Source organism: Hemicordylus capensis, chromosome 3 (genome assembly GCF_027244095.1).
Source record: "Hemicordylus capensis ecotype Gifberg chromosome 3, rHemCap1.1.pri, whole genome shotgun sequence".
Taxonomy (NCBI): Eukaryota; Metazoa; Chordata; class Lepidosauria; order Squamata; family Cordylidae; genus Hemicordylus; species Hemicordylus capensis.
This window is the reverse complement of record NC_069659.1, coordinates 249,491,612-249,518,407: the sequence shown is the minus strand read 5'-3', so window position 1 is coordinate 249,518,407 and position 26,796 is coordinate 249,491,612. Positions and strand designations below refer to the sequence as shown.

General features: G+C 43.5%; 1 protein-coding gene across 6 annotated transcripts in view; it reads left to right on the top strand.

Moving 5' to 3' along the window:
* The first annotated feature begins 4,248 nt into the window (after nucleotides 1–4,248).
* KNDC1 (kinase non-catalytic C-lobe domain containing 1) overlaps nucleotides 4,249–26,796 on the top strand; it is a 125,348-nt gene continuing 102,800 nt past the window's right edge. For 5 of the 6 annotated variants that reach the window (XR_008320194.1, XM_053312276.1, XM_053312272.1 and 2 more), the window contains exons 1-3: nucleotides 4,249–5,152; nucleotides 10,962–11,160; nucleotides 24,893–24,951. Coding sequence is in view for 4 of the 6 variants with exons in the window: in XM_053312276.1 (XP_053168251.1) it covers nucleotides 5,084–5,152; nucleotides 10,962–11,160; nucleotides 24,893–24,951 (327 nt within the window). In the remaining 2 variants the exon portion in view is untranslated. The remainder of the gene's footprint in view (nucleotides 5,153–10,961; nucleotides 11,161–24,892; nucleotides 24,952–26,796) is intronic. The other variant, XM_053312275.1, reaches the window with a different exon arrangement.

Below are 26,796 nucleotides of genomic sequence, written 5' to 3'. Positions count from 1 at the left end.
TTCGGTTCAGGCAAATCACATTCAAAACATAAATAGCAAAGCACTCAGCAGGGGGAGTAGTCTTGCGAAAACTAACAAGCTTTTAATACGTTAACTACGTTATAGCAATAAATCGCAGCAATTAAATCCAAAATCCAAAACAAGGCATTGGAAATGTGAACAGCACCCTGCTGTCAGTGTAGGGACTGCAGTGTCACAACTCAGGAAGTGCGGAAACACATTTCGGAGATACGTCGTGACCCCATGGCAGGGTCTAATCTGGAAAGTGCCCTGCACAGTGCTTGTAGAGCATGGGCAGAGCAGGGACGTTTCACCTACTTGCTCAACAGCATGTGTGTAGAGGGACTGGGGTAGTTGCACGCAAGCCCCTGCCGCATTCCCAGAGAGAGAGAGAGAGAGAGAGAGTATTCTCTGCCAGCCTTTCCTATAAGTCAACAGTTAAGCATACCTGCTATCCTAACTGAAGTTCTTTTAAGGCACAGCCATGCATATGCCACATGGTTCAACTATTTAGCATGGACAGCCTCTGCTTTCTGATATTTGTCCCTGGTAAAGCACTCTCCAAACTTCTGCCTTTGGAGGATGCCCTGTTAAGTATGTGGGGGTGGGGAGAGAGAGAGTTTTTAATGTTGTCATTCTTCACGGTTCAGCAGCCTCCCCAAAGTCCCTAGGAGGGAAATCTCTGGGTCTCCATTCCAAAAAGACTTGTCTACACATGCATGTACATGGGGTTTTGTGGAGCAGGGTCAAGCAGTGAGCGCCAGTACTTCCTGGCTTCTCTGGCTGTTGGGGTGGGCATGACCATGGGGGCTGTCAGGGAGAATGCCCGCACTTCTAAATTTGCAGCGACACCACTGCATGCTAATGTATATACAGGGCTAGTTCCAGGTTTCATGGGGCTCCTTCCTACCTGCCTCCCCCCCCCCCTGCACCACAAGTCATTCCATCACAACTACATGAAGGCTATGCGCACAGAAGAGGTCTTAGAGATCCGCAGTGGGCAGCTGCTCAGCAGTGCCAATCCTTGATGTCAACCCTTTAAAAAAAAAAATTACATGTATATCTCACTCTTCATCCAAGGAGCTCAGAATGATGTACATCATACGGTTTCCCCACCCCTGTTTTGAGCAGGGTCTGCCCTAGGATAAATAGTGCGCTGGGTGAGGAGTGCTTTCAGTGCTTGTTGTGAGCCGCCCCGAGCAGTAATGTAGTGGAGGGGCGGGGGTATAAATGTTTTAAATAAATAATAAATCAAATTCAGTAGCGTCCTCCCTGACCCAATGGTTCACTCATCAACTGCCCGGCTTGCCCATCCTAAGGCTGGCCCTACCTGAGGTAGGCTGTGCTGAGAATCTGGCTAACATACTACATAATGTTATGCATGCAATGGAATGTAACATTTGCATAGTAGCGCAACAGTGCTGTTGCACAATGGCAAAAATGGCTCAGACGGAGTGGCACAACAGGGTGGCAATCATATATAATAGCCACACTGTCGCACAAACTCCACATTAATCTTGTGTGTATTCAGTAGCACTTTTGTGCAACTTAAGGAATACTGCATTCCACTGAGTGTGTGATGTCACACAATATGTCAGTCAGTGATTGACTCAAGCTACCAAGTGAGTTTCATGCCTGAATGGGGATTTAATCTGGGTCATTTGAGTCCTAGCCCAGAACTCTAAGCACTCTATCATGCTGGCATTTTCACAAATACTAAGGTTCAACTAGCAGCTTCTGTGATATGAATTCAATTGTTGATAACCTATTCTGGTTTTCTAGTCCATCTTAAAGCAAATTAATAACAATCCTCTTGGCTTTTAAACAAATGGGGAACAGACTGTTGCAAAATAAATGAAATCTGCGGACAGTTAAGAGCTTTCAACAGTGTGTTCACAAGAGAATGGGGCGGGGCTCTGGAACTTATCCTTGGCATGAAAACTGGGTGTTACAAACATGTTCCTATTTAAATCTGTGAAATGCTAGAGTGTGATGTGTAAGAAAGCCGAACAGACTGTAGAACAGCCTTCATACATTTTGGAGCCAGTGAGGAAAAGCTAGAGCAGGAAGTCATAAATGTGCAGTGCAATTCTATGCATGTTTACTCCTACATAAGTCTAGCTGAATCTAATGGGACTTACGCCCAAGTAACTGATAACAGATCTGCAGCCTAACAGATTTATTGTAGCATATACTACTGATGTAAATTTACATCAATTCTGTGGATCAGAGTCCACTTCTCAATGCATCTGATTAAGTGGGCTCTAGCTCACAAAAGCTCATGTCACAATGCATACATTTAATACACACACTGGACTTTAAATGCTTAAATAAATAGGTTACCAATGCTAACTGGGCAAAGAAGCATTTTTTAAATTGGTGGCCCTCATGTTTAGCACAGGGATAGCAATTACTCCTTTTTATTGAAGTATCCCTCCTAGTGGCTGTTTCAGGTGTCTTCCTTGTGTTACTTTTTAGATTATGAACTCCTTTGGGAAAGCGGGACATTTTCTAATTCCTTTTGCTATGTAACCTGCTTTCAGAAAGCAGTGATATATGTTGTCATTGAAAAGTGGTATATAAATGGTCCCCATAATAAATACCACAAATTCTTCTTGGGAAGTTGCTGTGGTGGGCCAGTAATGAGGTGTGTGTCCCCAGGGTGTTTTTCACACAGGACTTTTAGCTTACATCTCCTCCAGAATAGAGGGTGTGCATTCAAAAATCAGTCAGATTTACCCCTAAATTCCCCGCGAGCAATCCGGGAGCACTTCACACATGATTTGAGTTTTACATTGTGTGTTAGAGTGTAGCTCAGTTTATATCCAGGGTAAAAGAACCCACTTTCTGTGTGGATGTTTTGGGGCAACTTCAAACTCACAGTAAAGCCTTGCAGTAAACTCACGGTAAAGCCTGGTGTGTGAAAAACGTCCAATATGAGTGCACCCCGGAGCTGGTTGACTTGGAGTTAGGGGAAAAAAAACCCCACACCCCCACGGTCCGTCCGGACTAGAACCGAACCACCGGCACTGGTCCGTGAATTATTATTATTATTTTTTAAAATGTCTAAAAATACCTTTAGCCCCTTCAGGGGGGCTTGCTGCAGGCCGCGGGGTGGGTGGGTCAACGAGCGTCCCCCTCCCCCACCAACCTTCCTAATCACTGCTGCGGCCGGGTAAGTGTATCCCTTTTGGTCCTTTCAGGCCTCCATAATGACGAGCGGTGGCCATTTTGGCCACTGCCGTGCATGCGCAAATGCTGTCTGCGAGGCCGAGAGTCTTGCAGACAGCATTTGTGCATGCGCAGCGGCAGCCAAAATGGCTGCCACTCATCCTTATGGAGGCCCAAAAGGGATACACTTACCCAACCATGGTGGTGCTGAGGAAGTCCGGCAGGGGGAGGGGGAACCCTCGCGGACCCCTCCCCTCACAGCCTACAGAAAGCCCCCCCAAAGGGGCTAAAGGTATTTTTAGACATTTGTTTCATTTTTTTAAAAAAAATCATGGACTGGTCCGGGACAGAACCAGACTGGCGGGGGGGGGGTTCGATGGGGGCCGGACCGAACTGGGCCTGACGGTTCTGTGCACACCCCTAGTTGGAGGAGGGCTGCCTGCTGCAGTGAGCAAGAGCAATGTTGCACCAGTGGCGGCGGCAGAGAGATTTCTGCTCAGCAAACCAGAGCACACCACAAGACTGGCTGAGTTGGCGGGCAGCTGCTGCGGTGGGTGGGAGCTGTACTCTGCTGGTGGCAGCGTGGTTTCCCACTGACTGCCCCTCCTATCATAGCAGCTGCCCTACACCTCAGCGGAGCCCCATGGCATGCTCTTCTCAGCAAGCCAGAGCATGCTGCAGAGCTGGCTGAGTTGTAGGGTGGCTGCTCCATCCAGCTGCAATGGCATGGATATTTCCCACTATCAGCCCTGAGTGCAGCTCCTGCCTGTCACAGCAGCTGCCCTCCCATTCAGTAGGGATGTGCACAGAACTGTGGAGGCGCAGTCCGGCACCGGCGGGAATCTCCCTTTAAGGGCGGGGGTTTGCACTTCCCCCTGCTGCCGCTTCCCCCTGCCGGTGCTCCGTTTTTTTGAAATTTTGGAGGGCGGCAGCATTCCTCCCTGCCGCCCCTGCCCCCGTCGTTGGCGGGAAATACTGGAAGTAGCGATCGCGTGGGCGCACCTGCATGCACCTCCCAGCCCCCTCCCCCCAGCCAGCCCCCACAAACTTGTGTTCCACATTTTGGCAATGAAATGTTGGCAATCCTGTGAGGAGCATGACTCCCTCCTGGCTCAGTGCTTGCTCTCCTAGTCGAACAGGCCACCTTCAAGAGAGGAAGTTGGGCTGTGTTCGGTAAGCCAGCTGGTGCCCCATGGCTGGCTGCGTTGGAGCGTGGTTGCTGCTGCAGTAAGCAAGGGGGATTTCAAGCAGGAATCTTCGAGCCACCATCGACTCTCACTGGCCCGGTATCCCTTGTGCATCCACCTAAGAACAGGCTTGTTTGGGTTGGGCTAGGTTACTAACAGACTCGCCGTTCTTCCTTTGACCAAAGTAGTAAGGCGCACTCATTTGAAACTGGGCTGCTAATGCTATTTACTTGGTGTTTCTTGAGGAAATGCCCTGACTGACTTCGAACAAAATCGCCTTGCACTGAGAGGGCCATTTGTCTCAGACCAGCTAAGCAAGAGGCGGGTCTCCGCCTCCCTCAGCTTGCCGCCGCCGCGTGGGCGGCTCTGTGTTGTTGAATCCGAGGCACTGAGAGCCTGTTGCTATGGGGGGGCCGCTTCCTTAGCAAACGCTGTTGTTGGGACAGTGCGGGGAGGAGACAGGGAAGGGTCAGAGCCACAGCAGTCCAGGAGAAGAACGATTGGGGAAGGGGGTGGTAGAGCGCTCCTAACTCGTCAAAGTAGCGCTGGGTCACCGACAGCAGGGCAGGTGCTGGTCCCTAGAGGAAGCGTTGCCAGTGCCAAACTCAGGGATGTGCTGCGCAAAGAGCGAGAAGGGGCTGTGTCTTTAGGCCGCGCAAGGGAAAGCCACCTCCCTGCCCCCCACTGTTCCCTCAGGTGGAAAGGAGACTGTGAGCACAGCTGCGATGAACAACTTTGCTGAGGAGCACGAACGCTGTGACTTTGAGCCTCTGCCTGTACTCTTGGAGGATGAGGTAAGTTTGACCAAACGCTGGGAGGCAGGCACCGGCTGCCTTTTCTGCCAACCACACAACTTAGTAACTCCTACCTTCGGGCAGTTTTCTTAGCTAGTTGGCTGTGCCTTTCCCAGACAGACTCTCTTCCTCTTGCCTGATACTGTAGTGGAACTTGTGGGCACTGGGTGCTGAGTTGCCTTTTCTCTTGTCTGACTCCTTGATTGGCAGTTATGGCAGGCACTGGTGGATCTGCGATTCCTTTGTTGTGGGAAACAGCGTCTTGTGTTATGGAGTGCAACCTAGGAACAGTATTTCAAGAAATGACAACAGCTGGGTTGGTAAATAGCGAATAGCTGGTCAAAATTCTTCAGTAAATATGGCTGGCTGGTCCTGGAGCACATCCAGTGAAATATATCCCCATTCTCTTGTGACTTAAGTTGGCCTTTCTTACAAGATACAAAGGAAATTGTATGAACTGTGTTCCTGTGAAACAAGACTAAATGCAGATAAAGAGAGAGGCAGAGCCAGCCCATTTATTGAGAGTGCATCCACGCGGTGTTATTGGGCCCTCCAGCTACCACCTGACCTTATGGCAGTGCTCCTCATCCCATCCCTCCTGTTAAAAAAACAGAACAAGCCAGGAGTGAAATGGCAGAATGTTTGAAGGAGCAGAATGGTGGGCTAAATGGCCCTAGTGACAGCACTCTTGTTTGTCCTGCCCAGGCCTTTCAACAAGCAGAGGGCAACAAAAAAAAAACAGCAGGAAGGGAGGAAAAGTAGAGTGGTGGGCAATCTAGTCCACCATTCTACTCCTCCACATTTCCTGCTGCTCCATCCCCCACCCTCTGCTTTTTGACAAGGTTGGGCAGGAAGAGCAGGAGCATTACTGCCATGCTAGGTAAAAAGAGATGGAAAGGGAAGAATGGTGCTCATGGGTGTCACACTTTGTGTGCAATGATGGGAGACACTGGTGCATGGTGCACAGTCCATCACCACGGAGGTGAGGGCCTCCATGGTGCTGGAAGGGAGTGTGTGCTCTGGGCCAAGTCTGAAGAGAGGCTGCAATCCTAAGTATGCGTACTTCCAAGTAAGTCTCATTGAAATCAATGACTGCTGAGTAAACATGGTTAGGATATCAGCGAGACTGAGTAAACAGGGCACAGTGCAACCAACACTATACCAAAACCTCATTCCATTGATTTCAGGGAAAGGTTAGCACATGCTTAAAGCTGCAGTCCTAAACACATACTCCATAAAGGAGTAAGACCTACTGAACTCTGTGGCATTTACTTCTGATCTATCAATAGTTGCTAGTTTGATGGCTAGACTACCTCCAGCCTCAGAGGCAAGATAACTCTAAATACCAGTTGCAGGGGAGCAACAGCCTTCATCAGCCTCCTGTGGGCTTCTTAGAGGCATCTGGTGGGCCACTGTGGAAAATAGGATGCTGGACTAGATAAGCCTTGGGCCTGATCCAGCAGGGCTGTTCTTATATAACTCAGTGAGACTTTACTTTGGTGACATTACTGTGTCCATGGATCAGATCGGACTGAAACACTAATACTTAACAAAAGCTGTGGGAGTCTAACTTAAAGTATGTGGAAGAGTGCCAACATTTTGTATACGTTAAAATTTTACTAGCTGAACCAGGAGCAAACCATCTGAGCCTCTATTCCCCCCCGCCTTTCTTCCCCCTCAAGCCCACCCGCCAGTCGCTACTTTCTCCTGCCTGCCTGCCGCTGCTTTCTCCCCCCTCCCTCTCTCCCTGCAGCTTTCCCCCTCCCGTCCGCCCACCTGCTGCTACCGTTTTTTCTCTTCACCATCCGACCGCTGCCGCCACTACCCCCGCTTTTCTCTCCCCACCATTCGCCTCCTGCCGCTTTTCTCTCCCCCCATCATCTGCCTGCCACCGCTGCTTTTCTCTCCACCCCACCCCCCACCGCCACCATCTGGCCGCTGCTTTTCTCCCTCCCTGCCATCCAGCTGCAACTGCTTTTTTCTCCCCCCGCCATCTGCCTGCCGCCACCGCTTTTTTCTCCCCCCGCCCCCCATCTGTCAGCCCGCTGCCGCCGCTTCTGCCACTTTCTTCCCCCTCTCCTCCCTCCTCACTCGGCCGGGCCACCATTATTAATGCTGGAACTTTCACAGCGTGTTGTGAGAGTTCTGCTGCCAAATCCTGGGCACGCATGCCGGCTAAAAGAATGAAATATACAGACGGTATTATGTTATGTTTTATATTAAAATTCCAGTATTAGTTTTTTTTTTAAAGGAAAGGCCTTTAGTACAACAGAATTGATTAGAGTAAATATTACCCAAAAAGGTTTTCCAATTGTGCTTGAGATATCTACATTTTAATTTAAACCAAGCCTTGTTCTTTGGTGTGTAGCATAAATATTAGGATAAAGTTTGACTTTTAGTGAAACAAAACCATTTATAGAAGCAGAGAGGAACTTGGATGATACCCTAAATGCCCTAAATATTTGCCTGAAAATTACAAAAAAGAGACAACTATTTTTTAAAAAGGCTAAATGTGTTCATTTTTTGTAAGTTCCTATACAAATTCACTTTTAAAATGTTTAAACCTAGGGATAATTATGTTCCTTAGTCTGCTCCTAATGAACCTTGTTGGCAAAGTATATGTAACATCATTAACAGTTGCATATACTCAGAGAGAAAAATATCGTGTGGGCTCTGAGAAACAATCATATTAATAGAGAATGTTTGGATTTGGTTGACTTGGAGGCAAAGCACACATTGCTTTGGCCATAGGAATGTTGCCAAACTCAGCATCCATGTGGTAAGTTCATGCCCCTGCTAATGCTTAAAATATCTTGCCACAGATGTAGCCATCCCCATGTGGCAAGTCATTATGCCCTGCCATGACCAATTTCATAGTCTTCCGCACAGTAGGACCATCAGCATGTTACAGCTGTATGGGCTAGGGATGTAGATTTTGGCAATAGTCAGAGTGCTGCTGCTTAAGGTGCTGCTCTAAGTGTGCTGCTGCTTAAGATGGAGTCTAAAGGCACTTACACAGAAGCAAATATCACTGCAGTGTGTCTTTTACACATGCTTTAGACCACCAGGCCATAACCTATTATAGACTAGGCCAGGGATTTTCAGACATGGTTATTTGAAGCTCTTGGGGTACTTGGAAGACTTGTAGGGATACACAGAACTCTCCCGCCTCTCTGACTTACTTGTAGGCTACATCAGGGTTTATTAAGCTTGGGCCCCCAGATGTTGTTGGACTACAACTTCCAGAATCCTCAGCTGTAATGGCTTTTGCTGGGGGATTCTGGGAGTTGTAGTCCAACAACATCTGGGGGCCCAAGGTTAAGAAACCCTGGGCTACTTCGTTGGCTCCCTCTCCAGAAGGGGAGAGGGAGTGTTGGGCAGCATCACTCCCTCCCTCCCTCCCCTCCGTGTGAAGACCCTACCTCTACCTTAGCTTGACTGACAGAACTGGCAGTGAGAGAAATGGTGGCTGATGCCAGGGGTTGGCATTGTCTTTGCTGCCAAGCCAGTAGTCAGGCTGAGGGAGCGGTGGCCTGAGCCTGAGCACTTAGTCAACCAGTCTTTTGGAGAAGAGGAGGGAGAGGCAGTGACAGGTAAGGGTTATGCTGCAGAGCCCTGGCCATGGTGGGGCTCCAGAGGAAGGGATGAGGAAGGAAGCCATTGCACAGAGTTAGAAATTCCAGGGGAGATGGACTTTGCTTGTATTTTATTTCCCACAACTTTGGAAAGATTTACTTCTAGGGGTTACAAATTTACTAGGGATGGGCATGACTGGCTTGGGCAGCTGCTGGTGGGGCAGGGAGTGGCTCCCTTAAAAAGCAGGCAAGGAACTCCTTACCTGCTTGTCCCCGCTGCACCACTTTCGTGGTGGTGGCACCCACTCTACAAAAAGCTGAGTGCAGCTGTGGCGTTATTCCCTGCAGCCTCCGTGCAGTGTTGGCATGCAAGTCAGTGCCTGAGCCAGTTTGTCGCTTCCCAGAGGTGCTGAACTGGCCAGTGCACATCCCTACTATTTACTTCTTGGTTTACTTTTTGGCTGCTTATATGGAGTGCCTGAGCTAAAGCTTTGAGACAGAAGGATTACACTTGTTTTAAAAAGGTTGAAAACCCCTGGACTAGGCTAATAGTCTGGTAACATTCCTCCTTGGACCTAAGATGTTATATAGGTATAGGAAAAAAATTATACTGCCCCCTGCTGAGTATATTTCCAGGTATTTTAGGAACACAGATGCTAGAGGTGTGCATGAAACAAGGTTCGTGCACTGGTTTGGCACCAAACCAGTTCAGACAAGGTATGAACCAGTTCAGTGCCATGGAGAGTGGTGAGTGGGATCTTTTTAAAAAGGAGTGCAGGTGCTCTCTGCTGCCTTATGCAGCTTCTTGCTGCAGCGGCACTTATCCCAAGAACCTGCGGGCACCATGTACATGCTGGCACCACACTCGGGTTCTTGGGAAGAGTGCCACTGCAGCAAGAAGCTATATGTGGTGGCAGAGAACAGGTAAGGACCTGCTCTTCTTTTTTAAAAGTTCCCGCTTGCTGCTCCTGTCCCTGTGGCATTAAACCAGTGCACCTCGGTTCATGAACACCCCTAACTTATGCCATTGAAAGTTCAAGTGTTCTGATTAGTGGTGGCTGGTGCTTGTTGGGGGGGGGCAGTGAGGAAGACGGATTATGCCTTAAACAGCTGGTAAAATCTCCTGCCATCCAGCATCCTGCTTGGTTCAGGCACCCTGTGGCCAGGCCTCAACCTGCTGTACACTTTGCCCCTCAGCTGATCTACATGCATATAGAGTGGCCAGTTGTGTAGCAAGGTCAGGGCAAATGAGCCGCAGGGTGGGCCGTTCACGTGGGATGCCAGGTAGCAGAAGGAGGGAGATTTTACCAACTGTTAAATGCATATCTGCCTTCATTGCCCACCCTGCAGCCCACCGAACACTGGACACCACTGGTAGTAGCATTATCACTAACACATTAGAAATAAGTACATTTCTTTGGAGTTGGATTTTCAAAAGGCTTTACATCCCAATATACTAAACAATTGTGGTGCAAATGATAGTTAATTGGATGCACTTTAACCAAAAAATAAGTGTGATGACTTTTACGATTGATTGATTAAGTGTCATCAAGTCGGTGTCGACTCTTAGTGATCTCATAGATAGATTCTCTCCAGGATGAGACATTTACACTACCATTCTGTAAATGCATCCTGAGACATGCAGGAGAGGCTTTATGGACAAATCATTGTATGCATGTGTCTCATTTTTATTTTGTATCGTACAAATATCTTACCTGTAGAGAGACAGATAGAGGCATGTGTAGTATTTTCTCTTGGTTTTGTTTTTAATAGTGTGAGATTCCAGCTTGCCCCACCCCCACACCCCAGTCATATTTGCTGTTAATAACTAGACCTGGGGTGAAAGAAAATGAGCTGGAATTATGTCACTCTCCTGTGTTGCTCTTGCTGTGGGTCCTATAATCTACAAATCCTATGATATTACATTGGCAGTCAACTTAGTAGCTGTCAGATACAGCTACAAACTAGAAGCAAAGAGAAGCTGAGAGCAAAGGAATATGACAAATGGTAGCAAAAATTAAGAAGGGAGGGAGAAAAAAATAGAACAATTGGAGGCCATCATAAAAATGCTATGTGTGAAAATACATGTAGCTTCTAGATCCTTTGTCCTAGAAAGCCTTGAACTTGTTGGAAACATGTTGGGTTTGTATATTATAGAAACTTCACTTGACACAATTGGCTACAAAGTAATGTCATGAAATGTGGAGTAATTTTATGAATTCATGTCTTGGCAGGAGAACGTGTCTCTTGCTGATGTTTTGTCACTGCAGGATAGCTGTCTTACTGAGCAAGATATCTGGGCTATTTGCCTGGAGTGTAGCCAGTCTCTGAAGAGCATTGCCCATTCTGCAATCTTCCAGACACTTTGCATTACTCCTGACACTTTGGCTTTTAACACCAATGGCAATGTATGCTTCATGGAACAGATCAGTGGTAAGTATTTATGCTTCTAGGCAATTTGTTGAGGAGTACAAAAGCTCACGCTGAGAGGATGTAGTGAATCATTATATTCTCTCTGCCAGATTTCAACATGGATTTTAATTAGATTGGAAACAATAATTTCTTAATGCAAGGATGAACGTCAGCCCACGTAAAGCTAAATTAGGTTATAACCACTAACATTCTGTGTTCATTTACTTGTTACAGTATTGAACAAGGGTTCTAGTTCAAATTTAATAAGCTTTTGGATTGAATTTTTTGATCTAGTCGATATCTTCTAGAGGATCTGCACTGTGAATGCTATCATACACTTGTCTGAATGTGTCTTTAATATTAAAAGATTCTGACAGCTAGACAGAAAGGCTGCAATAGATTTATATAAAACTGTGGTTGGACTAAAAAAGAATTGAGTAGAAAATGGGAATTTTTCCTAGTGCTAAGAAATCTAGGTGGAATTAACTTAAACAATTAACATATAATTGGTGAAAGGCAAAAGATAAGCTCCTTCTTCCAGTACAAAGTTGACTTTTAGGTTTTGTCACTAGAAGTAATGATGGCTAGCAATTTAATTCCAAGCTTTATCTGTATTAATGAATCTGTATATAAGCTAAAGTTGGTTAAGAGGATCAAACCATATGACCATGCATTTTGAGTGTTCCTAGACATTAAACTGAAGAAGGTCATAGGTAAACAAAAAGGAAATTTCCTCTTACTTTGTCAACTTTTAAGCAACTATTATTGCCCATATTTTCTGAATAGACACACAACCCAAAAAAGCTTAGTTCTATACAGTATTCACAAAAGATTAGTCTAATGGCAGACACAAATTCAGTCTCATCAGCTCTTTAATATAATACTTAGCCATTGTATAGAGATTTTTGAGTATGCGAAGCATTTCACGTGTATTATTTGATATAGTCGTTAGAACAACGCTATAAGGCAAGTAAGTATTATCTCCATTTTGCAGCTGGGAAGCTGAGGCTAAGAGGGATATACAAACACCCAACTGGAACAAACTTACTGAGAACATGCTCTCTTATGGTTTTATGCCCTACTTTTTAAAGAAGCTTTCTCATGCTTCTCAAGATCTTATATAGATTTGACTGGTGAGAAAAGCATAGGTTTTCCTTGTCTTATTTCAAGTTTGTTTTTTCATATCATGTTAAAACCATTTCTTTTATTGCATTTGTCCAGTTTTGCATTAACCTGGCATACGAAGCACTTCAGATTGCTATTCTTCATTAGACAGAATGACATATGCCTAAGATTTAACCAAGCTCCTACCAAGGAAGCCTGTAGAATTGCATACTTTCTCCAGGATGTCTTGTTACCTCACCTTGATTGTCTTGGAGCAGAGTTGGTGGACTGGTTGTCTGCCTTTGGCATGGTTTAGGGCTATTGCTAGCTAGATGAAGCTGTCTTAACACCTTTAACTTTGAAAGGGACTTTTACATGACCAGCATTCCTTTATCTTTGCTCTTAATGATAATCTACAAATTCTGCTTCCCAAATAGATTGTGACATGTTGTCTTATTTATAAGTGAGCTAAACCAAGCCTATCTTTTTCTCCATAGATATATTAAGATGTCTTAAGATATCAGTTTCCATCTTTTGTACACCTGCACTTCTTTTCACTGGTCTCTGATAACTTATCTTGCTTTTTCCATTTAAGCATTATGGAAAAGTAGTACCAAAAGTAAAATGACCCAACATGAGAATGTTATAGGGGATAGGAGATATTGGCTCTCTGAAAGAGAGACTGTATAGTTTTTTTTTTCTAGTCAGTCTGAAATGATGCTTAAAAATTGAACTAATGGTTTCAGTGCAATCACCTCAGATCTTTAGAAAACGTGTTAACAGCAATTCCACTTACTGCTTTTTACAAAGCTTGATTTTTAACAATAATATCAGAATTACTGAAGCTGTCAGTTCTCTTCTCAAGTGCATTGACAGTGTCTTCCTATGTTGCCTTTAACTCTGATGTAATTGTTGAAATGACAAGCGGGGAGCTTTTGTAGATTGAATTGTGCTGATTGTATCATTTCTTGTTAATGAGTCGTGTTCCTCACTTCTGGTGTGTTAAGGCATGAATTGAGCAAATCTATAAGAAAATTAAATATCTCTTCATTGTACCATTCTTTGGATAGTTTGAAAAAGAGTAGAGCAGCTTGATTCTGGATTTAAGATAATTTCATCCTTAGTTTAGCATGTTGCTAGCACAGGTCTCCAGTGGTGTTGAAGGTATTGCTCCTAAATGCTAGTTATGACCAGTGTTGTCCCCTTTAAAAAACAAAAACAAAAACCCAAACCTGTTTACTGAATATTTACCTATAACTGTTAAGAAGGTTAACATCTATTTCAATCTTGTTTGCTGGTTTACAGTTACTTCTAACAATAATTTTCTGCCTTGGTTATGGATTCTCTCTCCTTAATAGAATTGTCTCAATCAAGGTTCACATGGGTGAACATCATATAATGATTCCACATAGTCTATCTGATTTGGCTATGTCAGTGAGAACAAATGGAGGCTGTTTGGCGTGATGGCAGTGTTTCCTGGATTGGTTACATGGGGTGATGAATCCAGGAAGCCTATTTAATGCCTTACAAAGCTTATTTAATGTGGTCTGCACACAGCATTACACAATTTTTGGTCAGCCTCATTTGCCTGCCCCACCAATGTGTGCAGCCAGACAGCCAAGCCTCATACTTTCCTCTCCTTCTCTGGAGAGCAAGAGAGAATTATAGCATGGGACTTGGTGGTTTGGCCACAGTTGGCCAAAGTGCCCAGGGTGCTCCAATGGATACAACAAAGGAAGCCTCCCTCTGCCACTTTCCTTTACTGCTTTGAAGCAGGAGTGGAAAGCATGGGTAGCTGCTTCTTAGCAGAGGTGTGCTGGAAAGGGACCAACAAGTAAAGCTTGTTGGTTTGACCATGTGTGCAGTGCAATACTTACTTCACAGCTTTAGAGCCGGGGAGGGGACGGGACTGGTATTGCTATGCAATTGCAGAGCTGATTCCTCTCTAGTTGATTCCTGCCCACCTCTCTAGTTCCAAAGTTGTGAGGAAGGCCACGCTCTCACCACCCTTGTCAGAGGGCAGTAGCCCACTTCCCATGGTGAGAATAGGAAACTTAAATCTGAAAGTTGGGGTGAATGCTTTATTTCCCTTAAATCCTGAAAAAATGCTGAAAGGGGGATGGCTTTCCAAACTGATGATAATGCTTGTGAAAGCTGTTGGAGCTAGGGCCCTGGCATCATCAGCTCTCAGCTGCAGTGTCTCATAGTGTCCACTGGGTGGGAGGGTGGGTGTTACGGTCATGGATAAAAGTGCTGGATTCCTCCCCTCTTTGTTCTTCCAGTTTTAGTCTCCATTTTGTCTCTCCAGAGATAATTGTTTGTTTTGGTCTCTCTCTTCAATCATGAGCTACAGCTGAAATTAAGCTGCAGACTTTTTCACATTTGTTTGTAACCTTTTCTTTAAACAAATCCTTGTAGTTCTTCAATACTAAAGAACTGTCTCCAGACCTCTTGCTTTGCTGCTTTCTCACCAAACTGGTTTTGCTTTGCTATTTGGGGATTGAACTGTCATTTTTCCCCTAGAAAGGGTTATGGGTCAGAAGCCAGTAAATAAAAGAGAAAAGCCTAGAGAGCTAAACAAAAAGCAAAGCAAAGAGAAAAGCTTTGAGAATGGAGACAGCACAAGGATTCCAGATGATTGAAAAGTTGCAAGGTCCTGGGTATGAGCTCTGCTCTTTCAAGATAGAGATGCTCCTCAAGAGTCATGGACTTGGTAGTGTTCTGCATACCCAGTGTCCTGCAGATGCAGGAAAGGAGCAGAAAGAATGGGACAGAACAGATGAAAAGGTATCGGGAATGATTTGCTTGGTGGTGAGTGACCCAATCTTAGTGCATCTAAGAGACAAAAGAAAGGCAAAGGATATGTTGGAAACTCTGAAGGGATTATATAAAAATAAGTATGTGGTTTCCAAAGTGTATCTAGTAAGAAAACTGAGCAATAAAAGACTTAGAGGAGAAAAAAGTCTGTCCAAGCACATAAATGAAATGTTAGAAATATCTAGTCAACTTCAAGCTCAAGAAGTAAACATGCCAGCTGCACTTTTGATAGGATTGCTGTTGAATAGTTTGCCACATTGCTTTGATAGTGTGACTAATGCCGTGGAAGTCAAGGAAGATGCAGACTTACAATTTGTGATTAACCGTCTACAGGACTTTGATTTGCTCAGAAGGGACGATAGGCAACCAAAGGAAAGCGAAGAAAATGCATTTAGAACCTTTCAAAGAAATAAGAAATGCTTTATTTGTGGAAGCCCCAAACACTTGCAGAATAAGTGTCCCAAGAAAGAGTTTTCAGACAAAAGGAAAGCAAAATAAAGTTGCAAAGAGACTGAGTCATCTGGGAACACAGAGTACAGAACTTACAAGCAATCAGGGGCTAAAGCCAATAAGCAAAGGATATACCTTGCAAGAACAGATAAAGTTTTGGAAGCTAAGTCTGAGAAATGCAGCGGTGGCATGTGCATTGACTCAGGTGCCACAAGCAAGCTGATTAGAGAAAGGGAGAGATTTATAAACCTAGATACAAATTGTAAAATCCCTGTATACTTGGCAGATGGAAAACTGATGTATGCAGAAGGGAAGGGATCTGCACAGTTGCTCTGCAAACTGGAGAAAGGAGAAAGCATTGGATTAAGAGTTGAAGAACCTTTGTATGTGCCTACTCTAGAAACAGGTCTGATGTCTATAAAATATGCTACAGAAAGGGGCTATGGAGTAAAATTTAAAGGAAGCCACTGTTTCATTAACTATAAACAGGAATTACTTATGCTTTACAAGAGAATGTTTTACAAGAGAATGGATTGTTTGAAGTAGAATGTGTGACTGAAAAGGCCAAAACTGTGAAGGAATGCACACACAAAGGATGTCTGAATTTGTTGCACAGATGATTAGGCCATAGAGATGCCAAAATGATATGTCAGGCTGGAAAGTTGGATTTGGTATAGGGTCTAAAAATAGCCCCCTGCAGCACTGAATCCAAGTGTGCATGCTGTATATGCAAAGGCAGCATGGCCTGCTTTACTTCCACGCAAAGAAAGAGAAATACAGCATCCTTTGGATATGATTCATAGTGATGTTTGTGGACCAATGCAAGTTAATACATCAGGAGGGAATAAATATGCTCTTACTTTCATTGATGACTATTCTAGATACATATACACATACTTGTTAAGTGAAAAGGGATAAGTACTATGGCAATGGTAAACCCCTCCTGTATTCTACCAAAGACAACCAGAGGGCTATGTGGTTGCTAGGAGTCAACACCGACTCGACAACACACTTTACCAGAAAGACTAAAAGAATATGTTGCAAGAGTGAGCAACAAGTTTGGAAGAAAGCCACAGATCCTCCACACTGACAATGGTGGCGAATACACTGAGAATTATGTCATAAGATTCCTAAAGGAGGAGGACATCGGACACCAAAAGACTGTTCATTGTACTCCGGAGCAAAATAAAGTGGTGGAAAGAAAGAACTGATCTTTAATGGAAATGATGAGATGCATGCTTGCAGATGCTGTTTTGGCTACTAAATTTTGGGGAGAGGCAGTGATGACTTCTACTTACCTGCAAAACAGATTGCCATCAAAGGCCATAGGAACAACGCCACATGAGTTAAGGCATGGCAATAAGCCCAGTTTGAGTCATATAAGGGTGTTTAGATCTAAAGCATATACCTATATACCAAAAGCCAAAAGGACCAAACTCAACTGTCAATCTGAGAAAGGAATACTTGTTGGCTATTCCATAGGATGTAAAGGATATAGGATTTTGGATCTTGCCACAGAAACAATTAAAATATGCAATGCAGCACACTTCAGTGAAAATGAAAAACCAGTCACTAGTGGACTGCCAAACTTAGAGCCCAATTTTCAGTTGGAGAAAGAATCAAGGCAATATGACCAAAAGGAAGGAGCCACTATAAGTTTTACACCTGGCAGTGATCTAGCAGAAGAGGATGCTTATGATGAACAAAGGGTGCTGTGACAAAATAAAGGAGTTCCACCTAAGAAACCTTACTACATTGCAAAGGGAGAAAGGTTTCAGGAAGCAAGCACATGGAAATAAATTGATAACTTACCTGCAACTGAAGCACAAAACTGGAAGGAAGCTGCAAAAGAAGAAATGGAATTGTTCCACAAAAATAACACATGGACACTCACAGGGAAGAAAGACTGTGGGGTGCAAGTGGATTTTTTTAAATAAGCAAAATGAAGAAGGAGATGTCCAGTTTACAAAGCGAGACTGGTGGCAAAGGGATTCTTGCAAATATATGGGGACAATTATGACGAGACATTTGCTCCTGTTTTAAAACACACCTCAGTAAGGACACTCCTAAGCACTGCAGCATCAAAGAAAATGCAAGTGGATCACATAGACATGAAAACTGCATTTCTTCATGGAAACATTGAAGAAGATATTTATATGGAGCAGCCTCCAGGATTTGTGGAACCTGGTAAAGAAAAACTTGTATGTAAGCTGCAGAAAAGTATTTATGGACTGAAGCAGGTTGCAAGAGCCTGGAATTGACCAGTTGCTTGTCAGTGAGGAATTTACCCAAGGAAAGGCTGACCCTTGCCTGTACTCAAGGCACAAAGACAACAGATGGACCTATATACTTACTTGTGTTGATGATCTGATAATTTTGTTATGAAAATGGAGAGGTCAGCCCTGAAATAATAAAACACCTGAATAGTGAGATAAGAACTTGGGCCTATTTCACACTATTTTGGGATACACATAGAGAGAGAAAAGGATGCAAGCTATTTGCTTAACCAAAAACAGAAAATAAATTATTTATTAGAGTAACTGGGACTTACAGAGGCCAAATAAATGAGTACACCTTTTCATTCATTCAATTTCTATACCGCCCTTCCAAAAATGGCTCAGGGTGGTTTACACAGAGAAAGAACAAATAAATAAGATGTATCCCTGTCCCCAAAGGGCTCACAATCTAAAAGAAACATAAGATAGACACCAGCAACAGTCACTGGAGGTACTGTGCTGGGGGTGGATAGGGCCAGTTACTCTCCCCCTGCTCAATAAAGAGAACCACCACATTAAAAGGTGCCTCTTTGCCAAATTAGCAGGGGTCACCTATGGCAACAGGTTACCTAAAACAGAAGGAGGAGAGTGAACGTCTGCTAGTCAACAGTGAGTACAGGTCAGCAGTTGGAAAACCCTTATATGTAGCTATGAAAACAAGACCAGATATAGCTGCATCTGTGGGAATCTTAAGGAGGAAAGTAAGCACACCCAGCAAAGATGACTGGACTGCAGTAAAGAGACTAGGCAGGTATCTAAAACGGACAATCCATCTAAAATTAAAGTTGCCTGTTAGGAGTGGACCCAAATTAGTAGGTTATATAGATACAGACTGGGCTGAGGATCAAACAGACTAGAAGTCAACCAGTGGTTATGTATTCTTTTATGGTGGTGGAGCAGTCAGTTGGCGTAGCTGCAATCAATCAATAGTTGCTCTCTCATCTACTGAGGAAGAATATGTATCTGCCACTCAAGCATGTCAAGAGGTGGTGTGGCTGCACATGCTAATGTCAGATTTCAACACAGACAAACCAAAACCCACTGAGATGTTGGAGGATAATCAAAGCTACATCCAGATCTCACAAATGGAGAAGATTAAATTTAGAACAAAATATATTGAAACAAAATATCATTATGTGTGGAATGCACAAGAAAAAGGACTTGTAAAATTGATGTATTGTCCAAGTGAACAAATGGTAGCAGATGTGCTAACTGAGCTGTTGCCCAGGAATTGCTTCAAACCATTGAGAGGGAGAAGTTGGGACTTATAGACAGCAGCATGAGCCCATGAGAAGTGTGGTAACTAGGACCCTGGCATCATCAGCTCTCAGCTGCAATGTCTCTTAGTGACCACTGGGGGGGTTGGAGGTTAGGGTCATGGATAAAAGTGCTGGACTCCTCCCCTCTTTGTTCTTCCAGTGTTAATCTCCATTTTGTTTCTCCAGAGATGACTGTTTGTTTTGGACTCTCAGTCAATCTTCAACCATGAGCTACAGCTGAAATTAAGCTGCAGGCTTTTTCACATTTGTTTGCAACCTTTTCTTTAAATAAATCCTTGTAGTTCTTCAATACAAGAGAAATGTCTAGACCTCTTGCTTTGCTGCTTTCTCACCAAACTGGTTTTGCTTTGCTATTTGGGGACTGAACTGCCATTCTTCCTGTTCTGAACAGGCTCTATTTCCTACTTCTGCATTGATCCATGGAGTAACCGAGAGTTGGACATGACTGAATGGATAGAGAGAGAGACTTCTGCAGAGAGAGCATGCATGCGTAGAGCCTGTCCAAAATAGCCACCTGGGCTAGGTTCTTTTTCATTGTCAGGGTCACATGCAATCTAGGTTTGGGAGAGGGAAGAGACATCACACAAATCTATATTTCAAAAGCTTTATTAAGGCAATTGGTACACAGGCAAGATATCAATCATTTAAGACAAGCAAAACAATCAATCAGTTTCCCCAGTGTAGTGTAGTGTAGTTAAATAGTTAAATCAGTGTGCAGCTAAAATCATTTCTTCAGTTCTTAATTGGTGTTGTGTGTGTCTTATCTCAACAGCTGTTCTAACTAAGGCAAAAGCATTCCCAAGCAGTTGGAGAAGGAGGAGGGGTGGAAATGGATGGGGGAAAGAGGAAGGCCAGTTCAGACTTTAGCAAAACAGAAGTAAGAGAGAGATAGAGAAGGAAGGCGGGAGAGAGGGGTGTGTGGGTTGAATCACAATGAAAACTGACAGGCAAAGAATATGAGAGAGAGAGAGAGATGTTCACTGAAGATTGGAGAAGGGGGAGGGAGAGAAGCTGGGGGGTGGGGGATGGGGAGAAAGCAGGTTAGTCAGAGGAGGGTGGAGCAAGGCAAGGTTTGCCATTGCAGAGTCATAATTACCAGGTTCCTGCAGGCCCATTCCAAGCTGGGAGGAATTAGTGTACGAGGCTTGTGATTACAGCTGACTCTCAGGTGGTTCAGGTAGAATGAATTGGTTGTGAATAGAAGTTCCTCCAGTCTCAAGAGATCGGAGCAACTTCTTATCCAATCAGTAATGGAGCCCCTTTCCCTGGGTTCCACATGGGTAAACAGCCTGACTGTTAGGCAAGGGTTGCCTTCACAGGACTACGGTTACATGCTGCTCCTCCCTGCGGAGTGAGAGCATGCCTTCCTGCTTGCTTCCCTTGGTGTTCTGTCGGAGTGTGTTCCGTGTTTGAGGGACTTCCCTGTTCTATACCTTTACAAGTCCTTTAATATGAATCTCATATCAGAGGTAGACATATTATTTTCTTCGTGTCTCCAATAAAGTGTCAAAAAACTCATTCCACCGGATTCTCTCTTGACCAAATAAAGCCAGAGGTTTCTGGGTGCTCAGATCATATCCTGACACTGTTTACTGAATCAAATGGGACTGTTTCAATTTGATGTTCTCAAAACACTCCTGTCTCTCTCAAGAGTGATAGTTCTGTGGTCAGCAAACTTAGGGTGCATTTCTGGTCCCAAGAAAGTGTTAGTAAGATAAGATGCACAGAATTCAGCATTTAATTCATGTGTATAAGATGTACTTCTAAAATATGCAGGTACAGTTATTTATTTATTTCCTAAGGCCTTCTAAATGTGATTACTCTTAGCATTTGCAGTTTCAAAAGCGGATATCATGATTCACTTAGCATAGCACAATACATAAACATAATTTAGAGCGGAGATGGTCAAACTTCTCCCCCTCTGTCATGCCTTGGACAGAGAATAAACAATTTCATTCAGTTTCCAGTGTTCATCAAAGTTACATTCACCCTTCAGTTTCAAATTGACCTCTCAAATATGGCAGGCCCAGACTAGCCTAAGCTTTGCCTTTTGAGCCCTTAACGCTGGGTGAAGTTCAGCAAGGTGCTCACAGCATTCCCCTACAAAACCCACCTTTCTTTGCATTCACACTTACTAAAAGCTTCTTAAATCGAATTTTTCATACTATCTAGGTATTATTTATATCCTGGAGGATATAATATGGGGGCTCCATACAGTCTCCAGTGCTCTTTAAAATCAACCCCCCCCCCTGCAAAATTTGGCCGATTTTTGGCCAACCAGGAACCTAACCCCCACAATCCCATTGACTCAATATTTGTGGTTTCCATATCCGCGACTGCAGCCCAGAATGGACGCCCTGTGAATATCGAGGTCCACCTGTATATTAAAAGAACTATACTCACTACCAATAAGTTTCTGGGCAAAATACAAGGTGCAGGTTATAATCTATAAAACCCTAAAAAACTTGGGCCCTGGGAATTTCAGAGAATGAGGCTATTCTCACGACCAGCAAAAATCGGGCTAGGAGAGCCTAGCCTGATTTTTGCTGGTTGTGTAAACCACTGGGCTTGCAGGCGAGTCTGGTGGTTTACAAGCGGGTAACCCGCTTGCGAAGCCATCCCCTTAGCCCAGGTTAGCTGAGCGAGCGTTCCGCTAACCAGGGTTTCCGGATTGTGTGTTGCTGCAGCGCGGTTCCACGCCATGGCAACTCACGAGGAGACCCCGACCAGGAGGCTAAAAAGCAACCTTCCGGCTCAGGGGCCTCTCTAGCATGCTCTGTGTGCTCGCACTCCCAATCCCTCGTTTCCAAGCCCTCGCCGGCTCCGTAACAGAGCCAGCAATTGTGTGGGTGGCCGATCCAGCTGCCCAGGGCACACTGGATGATCGTTTGTGGGGAGAGTGGGCCCCGCTAACCCCGTTATGGTGGTTCTCACCAATCATAAGACCCGCCTCAAAGTCTTTATTATTATTATTATTATTATTATTATTATTACTACTACTACTACTACTACATTTATATCCTGCTCTTCCTCCAAGGAGCCCAGAGCAGTGCACTACATACTTGTTTCTCTTTCACAGCAACCCTGTGAAGTAGACTATGCTGAGAGATAAGTGACTGGCCCAGAGTCAGCCAGCTAGTATTATGGCTGAATGGGGATTTTAACTCGGGTCTCCCCAGTCCTAGTGCATCACTCTAACCACTATACCATGCTGGCTCTCCCCATTATGAGCCCCATCGCCCATTGAGATCATCCAGAGAGGTTTTTCTGCAGTTGCCACTAGCTCTTCTGGTGGCTACACGGGGATGGGCCTTCTCTGTTGCTGCCCCGAGATTCTGGAATGCGTTCCCTGCTGAAATAAGAGCTCTGTCTCTGACAACTTTTAAGTCTCTAAAGACACTTTTTTTCACACAAGCTTTTAAGCTTTTAAACTTGTGTTTTTAAATCATTTCCAAGTTTGCACTTCTGTTTTGATTTCTTTTATGATGTTGTAAATCCTCCATAGGTGGAAGTTTGTGGTGGTGTGCAAATATATTTATATATGTATATATTTATATATTAACAAATACGCCCAATATAACCCTATATTTTTAGCTTAGCTACTACCTAATGAGCTCCTGCTTTGGGTTCCATCAAATGTTGAAGCTAAATTTCCTGACAGGAATTCTGAACACTGCCTAAAATCCCAGCTGGAAAAAAGACACTCTGTCCATTGCCCACAGTGTCTACTGCTACCACCTGCTACTCACTCCCCCTTTCCTGAGGTAAATTTTCTTTTGCTTTGAGAAAGAAAAAGGTGGGAGTAGTGGTGTCCATCAGGGTTTTTCAAACATTCAGTCAAATGTTTGAAAAGCCCCAATCCCTTTTTGGAAAGTAATGGCCTTCTTGCCTATCTGTTTTTGTTGTTTTGTTTTTTGCCTATTGCCATCCTGGAACTCTGGTATAGCTTTCCACAGGAAACTTTATGACTTCCTCCCTGTTACCTTTTTGGAAGCAACACTTCTTTTTTGCCATGGCTTTTGATAGAGATCTTGTGGTGAGAGCCTTTGCTTCACTGACGAGCCATTTTAGTTTTTCTTTTGGATTATTAAATTTGTTTTGTGATTTGTATGTAATTTTTTGCCACTGCTTGGGAATTTTATATTGACGATTAAATGGTATAAAGATAATGAAATTATTTTTGTCTGGGACTTCAATCAAGGAATTCTGCCGCTGCAGCAACACCACTGAGATCAGTCTCCAGAACTTGTAATATTTCAGACTGTGGGAAACTTGCACAATGGTGTTCTTGGGAAATCCTAGTGTATAGTGAAGACTATATTGGGGGGAGGCTTCATTTAGGAGGCTTAAGATATAATTTGTAACCAACAGACACTGGCATGCTTCACCACAAGTGCTGCAATGAAGAGTCTTAATCTTTATAAATAGATGGGAAATTGTGCCACTGCTATATAACTCAACAGGCTCAGAGATATATCACAGTTAATTATCTTTTCCAAAGGATACACCAGGTTGACCCTTTTTTAGGAATCCTTTATGCCAGGCTAATAGACAACTACAGAAAGGTCATTCTTACGACTGTTACTGGGGTGGGAAGGGTGAGCAGGGAGAAGGCAGGGCTGAACCTACCTTCCCCCCAGACAATTGTCGGTTGTCTGCTGTGCAGCACGTGGCTTGTGCGTCCACACAAGCAGCGTGGATTTCAGTGCTGTTTTACCATGTGAAGGCACATTCAAATAACATGTTGACAGAGCAAAGCTGCCATATTAAAATCAGTCTTTGGTAACTTGCCTGTATTCTTGGCCTTGGAATATTTGTTTTATGGGAGAACAATTAGGTCAGTAATGTGGAGCTCGATAGGAAATTAAACATCCATTTATTGTTATTAACAGAAGGTCTGTTTGCTTTGGATCATGCTTTGCTTTTATAATTATACCAGTGGCAGCAGGCACTGAGCCTGTGTGCTCTCTTTCCCATGCGCCTTTTCTTCTCATCCTACGATTTCTCTTCACAAAAAATGAATTAACTGGTAGGTAGTTTGTCTTTTTGCATGCAAGGTCTCTCTGACCCTGTGAGAGAATCTGCTAGAAGTATATTCTGAATAGGCCCAGAGTCAGAATCCAAGGAGCTGGATAGAGGTTTGTGAGAAGCTATCTATCTGTCATCCTCCTCCCTTAACCTTGCAATGGACTGATAGCTTTCAGCCTTCAAGATGGCTGAGAATGACAAAGATTAAGTAGCTTGTGGCTTGTTGTGTCTCAAGATAATTGTGATAAGGTTCTATCTCCCTTATTGGGATAGCAGTAATTCCCTAAATAGAATTTTTGGTGAACTCTTACGGAATGCACTATGATAGTATATCTGTTTGGAGGGAATATTAGGCGAGAATTAAATCTACCTCTTGGGACTTTGATACTATAGATCTGCAGCATTTTCCTTATAACCCAGCAGTGTTCAAAGTTTAGCACAGTTTGAGAACTGTAAGTATTTAGATTGGATGAGCAGTTACCACTGGCTCATCTTTTGGCTACTCAGGGACGGGCCTTCTCTGTTGCTGCTCTGCGGCTTTGGAATGCACTCCAAAGAACCTCCCCATGTCTGATAACTATTAAGAAGGCAGTTAAGACACATTTGTTAACCCAGGTTTTTAGTTAGGCTTACAGTTTTTAACATTGTGTTAAATTTTAAATTATTTTAATGGTTTAACCTTTTAATTTTGCTTTTAATTTGTACTGTATTATTGTAAACTGCCCTGAGAAATACTTTTAGGGTGGTATAAAAATTCTACAATATATTAATTTATTAATCTGTTACCTCTTTTTAAAGATGATCCCGAAGGTGCTTTTGTGGCCCCAGAGATTGATGTAACTGGTAACACTTTTGAGGTAAGTAGTGAAGTTTTCATAGAACAATATGGAACTGATTTAAAGAGCCAGATTTATTTATTTTTAATGCTGGATGTTCATTCACACGCACACTTTTTCTCATTGATATGTATCTCTATAATCCCCCCCCCTTAACTTTGGTTACCAAACATATGTATCATTTGTAAAAATTGCTACTAAAGTAACAATTATAGGTGTGCATGAATCAAATTTTGTGATTTGATTCAAGCTCGAATCAAATTTTAAAAAACTCAAATTGATTTATTGAAAACAGCCGGCATAGCTGGCTGCTCGACAAATCAACCTCAAATCACTCAAATCAATCTGAGTGATTCAAGCATCATTTTGAGGCCTGTTTTTCCAGGGAGAGCTGGAAAAATGGGCCTCAAAATGGCACCATTTTCCCAGAAGGAGCTGGTCTACCAATTGGGGTAGACAGGTAGACTAGCCCTCCGCTCTGGACGTAGCACATCTGCCTGCCTTGGAGGACTGGTATACTGGGTAGTTCAGTCCTCCAAGGCAGACAGACATGCTAAGTCCAGAGCAGAGGGTGAGTCTACCCACCAACCCCTATTGGTAGACTACCTCTCCCCAGAAAAACAGACCTCAAAATGACCCATGAATCACCCGAATTGATTTGGGGTGAATTGGGGAGATTCTTCTCAACCCTAAATCAGGCCCTTTATTTTGAGGGTGATTCAATTTGGGGTTGAATCCCCAATTCCACCCGAATTGATTTGAGATTGAATTGGACATCCCTAGTAACAATGGCTTTCAAGAAATGGCTCCATCATGAAGTAAAGGAATGAAAGAACACTGACAGAGAAGTGTGTTGTTTGCACGAAACATTTAACTCATCTAAATTATATAATTTTTTTATTGGATAGATTTGTTTGTTCAGGGGCTAATCATGAACTTTATAGAGAAATATAAAATTTGCTTGGAATCTTCTATAAACATAATTCATGACAGAATAGTTAATTTAATCTTCTGGTATAATGAACAAACCAATGGATCTCTATAGTCTAGTGATTCATAAATGTTCTTTATTGCTGAACTGAATTAGGGCCTTAATTGTTTATGTTAATTCATTAGCCTCCCAAATCAGACATTGCATAGTCCTCTTGTGATGTTTCCTTGTGTGGATTTTTGTTGAAAATCATAGACAGAGTATTTAATGGGGGAGTTTTGGCTTCTGTTATGAATTATATCCTAAATAGCCTAATTAGCAGTGTGAGAATATTGGTGTGTTGTTGTTTTTTTGTTTGCACAGGCATTGTATAAAGTTATTAAATTAAAATCCTCATAATTTTTTTCAGAAGTGTGTTAATGTGCCTTGGCAACTGAACATTATAGAGTGACAAGACACAAAGCAATTTTTCATATTATTTTTTGAGTTTCTTTTTAGCTGTGTTGATTTTACAACATTTAGGGCAATTGATTCAGTCTACATAAAACATATTAAGGCACAGTTAGGATGAAAATGAAATTGTCAGCTGCACTTTAAAGTTTGGCACATAGCAAGTTGTGGCTGATAGTAATATCTGTTGCATAGGCAAGAGCTGAATATAAGTCATGTACAAAGGTTTGACTTCGAAGGGTTGAAACCAAATCATGTCCATCATTTGTAGAGGCAACTATTTTCACCACTTACCTCTGCACAGAGCACTTCTGTGCACAGCATCAGGGAGGGACTTAAAGGAGTTAGGGAAGTTAGGAGGACCCTCAGTGATGTCTTAGAGGGCACGCAGGAAGGGTGCCAGGATCTCTGAAGAAAGTAGTCCTTCCCATCACTTTTCCTATAGAGCTTTATAGGGAAAGCACTGGGAGGGCTGCATTTCCTAT